Genomic DNA, 12,756 nt, shown 5'->3' with positions numbered 1-12,756 from the left:
TTATCCACCTATTTACCATTTTCAGTGCTCTTCATTTACATCCAATCTTCCACCTGGGTCATTTTTCTTCTGCCTAAAAGACATTCTTTATTAGTCCCTTTACAGCAGGGCTGATAGTGACCAATTATCTCATTTTGTTTATTTGAAACTGTATTTATTTCACCTGATTCTTGAGAGATATTTTTGCTGCAAATAGCTAAGCTAGCTGTTCTTTTCTTTCAATACTTTAAAGATACTATTCTATTGTCATTTTTTTTTTTTGAGACAGAGTCTCACTCTGTCTCTCTGAGTAGAGTGCAGTGGTGTGGTCATAGCTCACAGCAACCTCAAACTCCTGGGCTCAAGGAATCTTCCTGCCTCAGCCTCACAAGTAACTGGAGCTACAGGCCTTCAACATGACACCAGGCTAATTTTCCTATTTTTAGTAGAGCTAGGGTCTCACTCTTGCTCAGGCTAGTCTCCTGAGCTCAAGCAATTCTCACACTGCAGCCTCCCAGAGTGCTAGGATTACAGGTATGAACCACCCTGCCAGCCTCTATTGTCTTCTGACTTCCATTGTTTCTCTTGAGAAGTCAGCAAACAGTCTAATGATTGCATTTTGCAAGGTAATTTGTTCCCCCTTCCCCCAAATTTGGCTACTTTTTAAATCTTCTCTTCATATTTGATTTTTAGAAGTTTTATTGTGTTTATGCAAAGGTATACTTTTCTTTTAGTTATACTGCTTGGGTTTTAGCTCACAGCAACCTCAAACTCCTGGGCTCTAGCGATTCTCCTGCCTCAGCCTCCCAAGTAGCTGGGACTACAGGTTTACACCACCACACCTGGCTAATTTTTTCTATTTTTTGTTGAGACAGGGTCTTGCTCTTGTTCAGGCTGGTCTCAAACTCCTGGCCTCAAGCAGTCCTCCTGCCTTGGCCTCCCAAAGTGCTGGGATTACAGGTGTGAGCCACTATCCCCAGCCAAGATGGCAAGCTTTTAATCGATAAATGTTTGTGTTCTAACTGCTCCACCAACTGGCCATTCCCCATCTCTCTCCCTCTCCTCCAGCCTCCCTATTCCCTGAGACACAGAAATATTGAAATTAGGCAGATTAATAAATCTACAATGGCCTCTGAGTGTTCAAGTGAAAGAAAGTGTCCCACATCTCATTTTAAATCTAAAGCTAGAAATAATTAAGCTTAGTGATGAAGGCATGTGCATGTCAAAAGCTGAGATAGACCAAAAGCTAGGCCTCTTACACCAAAAGTAGGCCAAGTTGCGAATGCAAAGGAAAAGTTCTTGAGGGAAATAAAAAGGGCTACTCCAATGAATGAACACACAAATGATAAGAAAGCAAAACAGTGTTACTGCTGATATGGAGAAAGGTTTAGTGGTCTGGATAGAAGATCAAACAAGCCACAACATAGCCCTGTGCTAAATCCTAATCTGGAGCAAGGCTGTAACTCTCTTCAACTCTGTCAAGGCTGAGAGAGGTGAGGAAGCTGCAGAAGAAAAATATGAAGCTAGCAGAGGTTGGTTCATGCATTTTAAGGAAAGAAGCATCTCCATAACATTAAAGTGCAAGGTAAAGTAGCAAGTGCTGATGTAGAAGCTGTAGCAAGTTATCCAGAAGATCTAGCTAAGATCGTTGATGAAGGTAGCTATGCTAAATGACAGATTTTCAGTGTAGACAAAATAGCCTAATATTGGAAGAAGATACCATCTAGGACTTTCACATCTAGAGAGGAAAGGTCAATGCCTGCCTTCAAAGCTGCAAAGGACAGGCTGACTCCCTTTTTAGAGGCTAATGCAGCTGGTGACTAAGTTGAAGCCAATGCTCATTACCATTCTGAAAATCCTAGGGCCCATAAGAATTATACTAAATCTACTCTGCCTGTGCTCTATAAATGGAAAAATAAAGCCTTAATGACAGCACATCGGTCTACAGCATAGTTTACTGAATATTTTAAGCTGTCGAAACCTACTGTTTCACTATTGAAACCTCCTGCTCAGAAGAAAAGAGATTCCTTTCAAAATATTACTGCTCATTGACAATGCATCTGATAATCCAAGGGCTCTGATGGAGATGTTTTAAAGAGATGAATGTTGTTTTCATGCCTGCTAACCCAACATCCATTTTGCAGCCCATGAATCAAATAGTAATTTCAATTTTCAAGTCCTATTATTTAATAAATACATTTTGTTAAGTCTATAGCTGCCATAGATAGTGATTCCTCTAATGGATCTAGGAAAAGTAAATTGAAAGCCTTCTGGGAGGGATTCACCATTCTAGATACCATAAGAACATTTGTGATTCATGGGAGGTCAAAAAATCAACATTAACAGGAATTTGGAAGACGTTGATTCCAAACTGACTTCAGTGAAGGAAGTAACTGCAGATGTGGTAAAAATTGCAGGAAAACTTGAATTAGAAATGGAGTCCAAAGATGTGACTGAATTGCTTCAATCTCATGATAAAACTTTAATGGATAAGGAGTTGCTTCTGGATGAGCAAAGACAGGGGTTCCCTGAGATAGAATCTACTCCTGGTAAAGATGTTGTGAACATTGTTGAAATGACAACAAAGGATTTAGAATGTTCCATAAACTTAATTGATAAAGCAATGGCAGGATTCGATAGGATTGACTTCAATTTTGAAAGAAGTTCTACTATAAGCAACGTGCTATCAAATAGCATCGCATGCTACAGAGAAATCTTTCAGGAAATGAAGAGTCAATCAATGCAGCCAACTTCATTGTTGTCTTCATTTTAAGAAACTGCCACAGTCATCCAAACCTTAGCAACCACCACCCTGATCAGCCAGCAGCCATCAACATCAAGGGAAGACCCTCCATCAACAAAAGATAACAACTCACTGAAGTCTCAGATAGTTGTTAGCCATTTTTTAGCAATATTTTTAAATTAAGGTATATGCAGTGGTTTAGACATAATGCAATTGCACATTTATTAGACTATAGTATAGTATAAACATAACTTTTATATGCACTGAGAAACCAAAAAATTTGTGACTCACTTTATTGTGACATTTGCTTAATTGTGCTGGTCTGAAACCCAACCCACATCTCCAAGGTATGCCTGTATGCTATTTACTTGTTTACTCAGTATCTATCTACTCCACTGGAATGTAAGCCTCAAGAGGCAGGGGCACAGCCCCAGTACCTAAGAGTGCCTAATATAAAACAGACATTCAAAAGGTATTTATCTAATCAATCAATGACATCTTGAAATTGAAGACTCTTCATTACTGTTCACTCAACAGTTCTTTGTTATACAAAGACTATATGACTATCCTACCAAAAGTTAAAGATGTGATAGTGGGTTCACTTGGGGAATTTTTGTCATGCTAGCCCATTTCTGCGCTGGCTTATTTTGTATCCGCACTCTTGGCACATAGACATCTAATCTGATGGTCTTGTCCGAAAATCTGGCCTGGCTCCGTAATTTAAGGTTGACCTAATGTCAACCTTAACAGTGTCTAGCACTGTTTCTAGACACCTGCACTGACTAAACAATGCCAGCATATCATCCTTTTGGTTTCTCCCAGATCATCCAAACCATGGGGAGTGGTGAATCGCTTTACAGAGACCAGACTTTTTCCTGACTTCTTCTAGGTTGGCCCAGGGCCGTGATAAATTCGTTTCCAGTGTGGACAGTATCATGCCCGAGCGATAAAGCAATCAGAAGGCCTGGTTCCAATCCCAGCTCGCCAGCTGGGGGGCCTGTTTGACTCTCAGGGTTATCGGGAGGAACAGAAGGGACAAGGAACTCGCTTTCCGCATTTCCACAAAGAGAGAGGCCAGACTCGCAGAAGCGTCTCTCCCGCCAGGGTTCACCGTCCTTCTCTCGGATCTTCCGGGCGCCTGCACGCCCCCTTTCCGCCCGGTGCGCCGGAACTGGCCGAGTCCCGTCGGCCCCTGCGGGCTGCTCCTCGTCGCCATGGAAACGAAGGCAGCCAATGAGCACGGCGACTTGAGCTCCGCCGCGACGCGCCGGCTCTGGTGGGCTCTGGTGGGCTCTGATGGGCTCCGGTGAGCTCCCCGCGGCGGACGACGATGCTGAAGGCCAAGATCCTTTTCGTGGGGCCCTGCGAGGTGAGGCTGGGCCTGGCGCCACGGCGCCCGGGTGAACGTGCTCCTCACCCCCAGTCTGTGCCTTGCGCCGGCAGCTCCCCGGCGGGCGGGAACCCAGTCCCACCCCGGCCACCCCGGCGGGCGCCGTTGCTCTTACGGTGAACCCTGCGCTTTCAGACCTTGATCCCAGCCGCCGCCCGGAGGAGGCGGTACAGGCGAACCCCACGGTATGGAGGCCCAAGGTAGTGAGTGGCCTCATTGGAACCAGAGCCTAGGTCTCATGACTCTTTCCTTTGCCCCCGGGGTCGTCCCTAATGAATGTGTCTGTGGGACCGGAGTACCAGGAGGGAAAACTGGACTATTTATTACATGGTCTTGGAACAATTGGCTTTTAATGTGTGTGTGGTGGTGGTAATGGAGATTAAATCTACATGTGTACTTCACACTATATACAAAAATAAAATTGAGATGGACTAAAGCTAAACGTGTAAAGAAAAAAATATAGAAGTAGTAGATGAATATTCTCCAACTTCAGCGAGCATCAGAATCACCTGGAGGGCTTGTTAAAGCACAAATTGCTAGGTCCCACCCCAGAGTTTTGATTCAGTAGATCTGGGAGGGACCTGAGAATTTATATTTGCTAATACTGTTGGTACAGGGACGACACGTTAAGAACCACTGTAGTAGATGAATATATGGAAAGGTAGGTTTTTGATCTTGAGTTAGAAAGATCTTTTTAAGCACAGCACAAAAATGGGGAAGCCTTAAAAGAAATCACAGCGAACATAATTCCTGGTGTATTTGCAAAATAAATTACAAAGAAGGACTAATAGGCTGACTACACAAGGAAAGTTTAAAAATCAGTAAAGAAAAGAGAAAATTCAGCAGCAAATCAAGCAAAGACTCTGCACACAAGAAATAAAATTGCCCAATAAGCATGAGAAGGTGCTCAACCTCATAACCAGAGGAATACAAATTAAAACAAGCAGAAGCAGAATACAAATTAAAACAAGCATCTATCATGTTGGATGGGAAAAGTTGAAGTTTGATAATACATAGTGTTAGGATGAATGTAGGGAGATGAGAATGCTAGGATTCTGTTGGTGGGACTATAAATTGATAACAGCTTTTTTAAAAAATCACATTATTAAAATTTAAAATGTGCATACCATAGTGCAGCAATTACATTTCTCAGAATCTACTGTAACTAAATACTTGTCCTTGTTCCCAATAAGTGATGTACAATTTTGAACAGTTGGAAACAGCCCATCTGTAAGAGAATATCTAGGATGGTAAACTAAGGTACATTCTTTGGAAGACTGTGTAGCAATTAAAATGAGGCAACTCTGTATGTACTGATGTGGAGAAATAGACAAGAACCAACAATATGTGTAGATTAGGAAAAGTAAAACAAGTATAGATATCATTTTTTAAATTTATGGAAATTCTCAAATGCAGACAAAGGGAGAAAGAATGATGACCTCTTGGTCCCCATCACCCAGCTTCAACAACAAAATATATTTCCACATGTACATTTCTCCCCCTCCCTCACTACTCTTCAAATTTACCAGCCTTTCTATTCCTTTAGCCTGCTATACCGATTTCTGCCCCAGGGCCTTTGAACTAGCTATTTCCTCTGGGGGATGGCCTTGCTGTTATTCAAATCTCAGTTTAAACTTGACCTCTTCAGCCTTCCTGACCCCCTCACCTCATTTCAAAGTCTCTATCACATTACCCTGTTTTATCATGCCAGCACTATCACTATGTCACCTATCTATTCACCAGCACCTGCCACGAGGTAGACACTGGAAAATACCTAAAATGCCTGAATCACCTCACACAGTTTCCAAAACTTTTTCCAATAATCTTTCCACTCATCTAAGTTGTTTGGGAAAAAGCACTTTTTGAATCTGCGTATGACACTTGTTCCTGGAAATGTATCCCAAGCCCCAGGAGTTGTTCCTATAACCTCAGGACATTTATTTGTTCATCCTAAAAATAAATATTCATAATCTCTACAACATAGCCACTTACTGTGTTATTTTTAAGTGATATTTAATCTGTGAGGACACAGCCTTAGGAAAAATTACTAACGTGGGGTTGAGCACGCAAACTCCCTTCTGTTCTTTCATATTCTGTCGGTGGTATCTGCAAGCCTCCCAGATTGGCACTGGTTGAGGTTATTCTAGTCAAGCAGTTGTTGTTCATAATGAAGTAATTGAGAGAGTGGGGCATAATTAGATTTTTATAAGGACTCAAATACAAGAGATTGCCTTTCATCTTAGGAATAATTTTGGGAGAGAAGAAAACTTGTTTTGTATTCAGCAGTATTTGTTAAATGAATGATGAAAATACATATAAAAGTCCTGAAAAACAGATCATAGTTTTTAAGCTTTGGAGAAGGAATAGGATGGATGAACTGATGGATGGTTTGGGTGGAGGGCTGTTTTGTTGTGTTGTTGATTTTTTTTAATACGAATGTGTATAATATTACTCATAGTCTAGAAGGAGAAATAGCTCTCTGTGAGATTGTGGCACAGTGAGCCAGGAGTCTCCAGACCTAGGACTCAACCCTCACCTTGATCCTCTGTGTGACCTTGAAGAACTCCTTTCCCCTCTCTGAGCCCCAGTGGCTTCATAGCTGTAACAGAATGTTTTCTTGAAAGTGTGACAAGGAGCAGGTAAGGAGAGAGACACACACAAATTATTTTTTTGTGTGTTCTCAGATAAGTTGACTGAGAGCCAGCCAGGGAAATCAGTGTGGGTAAAGTCACTCAGCAGCAGAACCACGCTCCCTGGGTCTCAGACCAGGCTGGGCCCCCCCAGGCTAGAGCAAGGCAGTGAGGTCCCAACCAGAGAGAGCCCTCTGTCCTGCTGATTTCAGGTGGCCATGACCTATATTCCATCACACCTAGTTCACAGCCAGCTACTGGGGGGCTCTTCTATGGTTTCCATTTCTGCTCTTCAGCAAAGACCTGTATTCATTTTCATTTTCAGAGTGGAAAAACCATTTTGGCTAACTTTCTGACAGAGTCTTCTGATATCACTGAATACAACCCAACCCAAGGAGTGAGGTGAGCCCTGACAAATTTGCGTCCCAAAGAGTCCCCAGCCATCACCCACCTCCTACTTTTGGTGCTGTTGACATTTCAAAAGTATGATGTTTCCTAATTACAGGTGCTGCTGCTGTTGTTTTTATTTTTAGGATTCTGGAATTTGAGAACCCCAACGTTACCAGCAACAACAAAGGCACTGGGTGTGAATTTGAACTATGGGACTGTGGCGGGGACACAAAGTAGGTTTCCCTCAAAGAAGGTCTGCTTCTTCAAGTGATGTAAAAATCAAATCAGCTATCCACCAGCACCATGGAGTTGGTTGGCCCTACCATGTTTCCCAGCATGTATAAGCAGCTTGATAAATTAGTTGGTGACATGTATTGCTTTATAAACTTTAGCACCTGGGTTATGATACAATTAGGAGTCATCAACCCATTATTAATACCAAGATGTTCTTTTTAAAGTCCACAGTTAGAAACCAGAATGACCTAACATTCCCTCCTCTGGCTTTTTTTTTTTTTTTTTTTTTTGAGACAGGGTCTCGCTTGGTTACCCAGGCAAGAGTGCAGTGGCATCATCATAGCTCACTGCAACCTCAAGCAATCCTCCTCCCTCAGCCTCCCAAGTAGCTGGGACTACAGGCATGTGCCACCACACTTGGCTAATTTTTTACATTTTTTGTAGAGACGGGGGTCTCGCTATGTTGCTCAGGCTGGTCTAGGAACTCCTGGCCTCGAGCAATCCTCCCACCTCAGCCTCTCAAAGTGCTGGGATTACAGGCATGAGCCACTGAGCCTGGCCCCCTCTGGCTTTTTCTCCGCCTTGCAGGTTCGAGTCCTGCTGGCCGGCCCTGATGAAGGATGCTCACGGAGTGGTGATCATCTTCAACCCTGACATCCCCAGCCACCGGAAGGAAATAGAAATGTGGTATTCCTGCTTCGTCCAGCAGCAGCTCTTACAGGACACTCAGTGCCTGTTAATTGCACACCACAAACCAGGCTCTGGAGGTGATAAAGGAAAACTGTCTTTGTGTAAGGAGACTGGAATTTCTTTCTCCTTTTGTCTTGAACATTTGGGGCACTAATATATTTCTATATGTCTTTAAAACCAGTGGCTATATGCAGTTATTAAGCACCTATTGTGTCCTAGACGTTTGTTTTTCTCACCATGTAAATCAGAATTGCCAGATTGGAAGATACACCCAGGCCAGGATACAGACAATTTAGAAGCAGGCAGACACTCAGAGTGGGAAAAACTTTAGCCATTCCTTGGTACTGTTGGGGACACTCTTTCCTGACATCTTTTCTCAAGAAAAACCTCCAATTCACATATGACACACACATTCCAGAGGTGACAGCTCAGAAACAACTCTGAAAAACAACTCAGAAAATATTCAGAAACAAAATGAGAGTGAGAGAGTATCTATTCCTTTCTGGTTTAGGAACAAAGAGGATCTGGAAGTAGTTTGTAAAGTCGCTATCCTATCACCAGGTGGCAGTATGGTGAAGCTGTTCCCTGTTCAGTTGTGTCAGGCAAGACATAACTTTATTTGTGGACTTTAGAAAGTTAAATGAATCGGCTTCTAGGAGTCTCAGGTCACTGGGAGCTAGAAAGAGCCCCTCATTAAAACTCCAGGCCTAATTAACCTATTTTCCTTTTTAAGCACCACCCTTGAACAAGCTGAAGCTGGTGCACTCGAATCTCGAGGATGACCCTGAGGAGATCCGGATGGAATTCATAAAATATTTAAAAAGCATAATCAACTCCATGTCTGAGAGCAGAGACAGGGAGGAGATGTCAATTATTACGTAACCAGCCTTCATCTGGGACTTCCACATCCCAAATGAAATCAACATCTTTCCCAGTGCAGATCTGAAATCACATCCAGCTACTGACATTTTCTTCCCCTGTGCCTATAGAAGAAATTTTCCTATCTGCTAGAAGGTACCAGTCAGCTAGAGAGTTGATTCATACCATCTATTCTCTGTCCTTGGTTCAGCTGAGAAAAATCCTATCATTAAATTCTGAATTCCTGGCCCCAGACCATTCCAAAGCTAGAAATTTGAGGGGTTTTCCCCTCCTTCACATATGTCAAGTTATAAAACTTGTGGAATTGTAACTATCATAGCCCAATGGGACAACAGTAGTTTAATCCATGTGTATTGGTTTGAATGTGATTTTCATTCCTTGATTCACCCAACAAATACCAACTGGTTGAGCATCTGCTATGTGTGCAGCAGTTCTAACTGTTGACTACATACAGCACGAATGAAAAAGACAAAAATCCTTGCCCTCACGGAACTTCCATTCTATTTTTCTAAATAATAGTAGAGACAAAAACTTAAGTACTACTTCTTGGATATGCAAAAAAAAAAAATTCCACATTTTCTATAATTTGTTTAAATCTCGTATGTTCCCCTCCACCAGATAATGAGGGGACCTGCAGTACTTAACAATGTTAAATGAAGGCATCATTGATCCTCATTCATAGATTTTGTATTTGGGAATTTGCCTACTCACTAAAATTTATTTGTAACCCCCAAATCAATACTGTGGCGCTTTCTCAGTTATTTGCAGACACGTGTAGAGTAGCAAAAAATTTGAATTGCCCAGTGCACACGTTCCCAGCAGAGGTCAAACAAGAGACACTCTTCCTTCCTGTTTCAGCTCTCATGCTGTAAACAAATGTCCTTTTCATGGTCTATTAATACTTCGTGTCACATTTCCACATTTTTGTGCTTTTTCTTGGTGATTTTGCTGTTTAAAATGGCCCCCAAGCATAGTGCTGAAGCGCTGTCTAGGTCTCCTAAGTGCAAGAAGTTTGTGATGTGCCTTATGGAGAAAATATGTGTGTTAGATAAGCTCATTCAAGTGTAACAGGTTGTTGGCCATGAGTTCAATGATAATGAATCAATGTATATTAAATGAAATGTCTTTAAAAATAAACACATAAAACAAGGTTATGTATTGATCAGTTGATGGAAATGTTGGGACAGAGGCTCATGGGAACCTAACCTTGTGTTTCCCCTAGGAGAACTGTTCATCATTTGCTAATTCAGTGTTCTTGGTGACTTTAGAGAACATAACTACTGTGAATAACAAGAATCAACTATCTCCACCTCATGCAATTCAAGGCTTTCAGGTTAATTCAGTCCCTGGGATAAATATTTAATCAATTCAAGGTTACAATCCACTTCCTCTTCCTTCTCCCCAAGATGATGTCAAGGTGTCTGAAAAGTGTGTCCTGTTGGGGTGGGGCAGCTCTTCCAAGAGCAGGTGCTCTGTTTTCTCCCTGCTGGCCATCTCTTGGGAAGTCCAAGACTTTTGAGGCTTATGGCATGGGCTCTCCACTTATTCTAGAACCTGCAGTCCCCAGGTTGACTCTGCCCCATCCTGGCTGGGCTGAGACCATCTACTGAGAGTCAGCAGCGTCCTCCCACCAATTCCAGGTTTCTTCGTCTCTATATGGCAAGATCACTTTACCCCTTGCCACAGCTGCCTGTAGCGGGCCAGTTCATTCTCAATGCTTAGCTTCCTGGAGCAAAAATACGACTTTCAGGGGAATGAAGAATGTGGCAGGTGAATATTTTCAAAATACTATTCCTGTTACAATAAGAAATGCATTGTTATTTTCATTATAAACCTAAAAGGTTTACCTGATCACTTAGGATTTTTTCCAAATTTTAAAAATACTGTTATCCTGTTTTTAATTGTGATAAAATATATATAACATAAAACTTACCATTTTAACCATATTAAGTGTATAGTTCACTAACATTAAATACACTCACATTGGCGGGGTGTGGTGGCTTACACTTATAATCCCAGCACTTTGGGAGGCTGAGGTGTGGGAGGAGTCCAAGACCGGCCTGGGCAACATAATAAAATCTTTTCTATATGAAAAATAAGAAAAAGTAGCTGGGTGTGGTGGTACATGCCTGTAGTCCCAGCTACTCAGGAGGATGAGGCAGGAGGATCACTTGAGCCCAGGAGTTTAGGGCTTCAGTGAGCTGTGATACTGCCACTGCACTCCAGTCTGGGTGACAAAGCAAGACCCTGTCTCTAAAGAATAAATAAGTAAGTACACTCACGTTGTTGTGCAACCGTCACCACCATCCATCTCCAGAACTTTTTCATCATCCCTGACTGAAACTCTACCCATTAAACAACAACTCCCCATTCTTCCTCCCCACATTCCCTGGCAACCACCTTTCTACTTCCTATGTTTGTGGTTTTGACTCATCTAAGTCCCTTATAGAAGTGGAATTGTACAGTATTTGTCTTTTTGTGACTGGCTTATTGCACTTAGCATAATGATCTCAAGTTTAGCCCGTGTTGTAATGTGCCAGAATTTCCTTCCTTCTAAGGCTGAATATTCCATTGTATGGATAGACTATGTTTTGTTTATCCATTCATCTACTGATGGACACTTGGGTGTTTCCACCTTTTGGCTATTGTGAATACACTCCTAGCAGCCCTGGTGTACAGTTCACCCAGGATATTTTTGAAGAATAATAGCATTTAACCTCTCTAAAATTTTATATCTGTTTAGATGTCCTTGATATGAACACCATATGCAATGGGAAGGTGGAGTACATACACAACTTCTGAAAAGTTTTGCATGATCAGGGGAATTTCATTCTTAAATATTACTTCATGTAATACATGTGAAAACAATGTTATGTTCTCGTAACACCAAATTTGTAAAAATGTTCAAAAGATTTAATGCTCAGAATAACCAGATATGGTGAGTTTATAGTTCATTGTACAAGCAAGTTTGTTTTGACCCTGTCTTGCTAAAAAAAAAAAAAAAAAAAAAAGTCCTTAACTTAATCACATCTGCAAAGACCCTTTTTCCAAATAAAGTAACATTTACAGGTTCCAGGGGTTAGGACCTGATATTTTAGGGGGCCATTATTCAGCCTACCAGAGGCCTGGACCGCACACCTCTGCTCTTCCACTGTCTCTTAGTAACTGGGCAGATGGTTCCACAAATAACATGGCCAAGAGTGTCACCCTCTGAGACTGAAACTAGTAAAGTAACCACAACCACAACCATAGCAGGGCAAATGAAGTATATTTTAAATGTTTTTGAAGCAGAGCACCCAGAAGATGGTTTGCAAGTATGTTGCAGATAGATCTATTAAATAACGCCCTATTTCTTTGAACCAAACAAATGATCAAGTAGTATTCAGAAGCTCTATCCATTGTAAAGAAAACTATTATATGACTTATTCACTTACATCATAACTCAAATGTCCATGTCTCAAAATCGTTCAGGCAAAGCTCCCAGAGATCATTATACTCTTTGTGGAACACCAGAAGACCCGTATATCCGCAGGATAGGCTAGTCTGCTATAACAAAGAGTAGAGTTTTGCTGGTAACTGAGGATGTACAGCAGTTAATTTAAAAATGCAGTTCTGCTATTATCCATTTAAAAGGTAACTGGGTTTGTACCACTTAAGAAAATTACTCTGAAATATGGCTCTTCTAAATCTTGACCTTCAAGGAGATGAATGCACCTTCCCCACCTAATTGTTGAGAGTTACATGAATATCCTGGCCTTGGCTGTTGCTTTCTCAATGAATATACTCTTTCCTCTGGCAAGAAATGAATGGTTCCATGTTTT

The 12,756-nt window shown here is 41.6% G+C and overlaps 1 protein-coding gene across 1 annotated transcript; it reads left to right on the top strand.

The window, feature by feature from the left end:
* The first annotated feature begins 3,955 nt into the window (after nt 1-3,955).
* IFT22 (intraflagellar transport 22) lies at nt 3,956-9,280 on the top strand. Its single transcript, XM_012663938.1, has 5 exons — nt 3,956-4,091; nt 7,068-7,144; nt 7,276-7,365; nt 7,955-8,157; nt 8,790-9,280. The coding sequence occupies exons 1-5, from the start codon at nt 4,053-4,055 to the stop codon at nt 8,936-8,938; spliced, it is 558 nt and encodes a 185-aa protein (XP_012519392.1). The 5' UTR covers nt 3,956-4,052; the 3' UTR covers nt 8,939-9,280.
* Nucleotides 9,281-12,756: the final 3,476 nt, after the last annotated feature.

Source organism: Propithecus coquereli, unplaced genomic scaffold (assembly GCF_000956105.1).
Source record: "Propithecus coquereli isolate 6110/MARCELLA unplaced genomic scaffold, Pcoq_1.0 Scaffold840, whole genome shotgun sequence".
NCBI lineage: Eukaryota > Metazoa > Chordata > Mammalia > Primates > Indriidae > Propithecus > Propithecus coquereli.
Note: the sequence above shows the minus strand (reverse complement) of the source record. Positions and strands in the feature narration are given on the sequence as shown.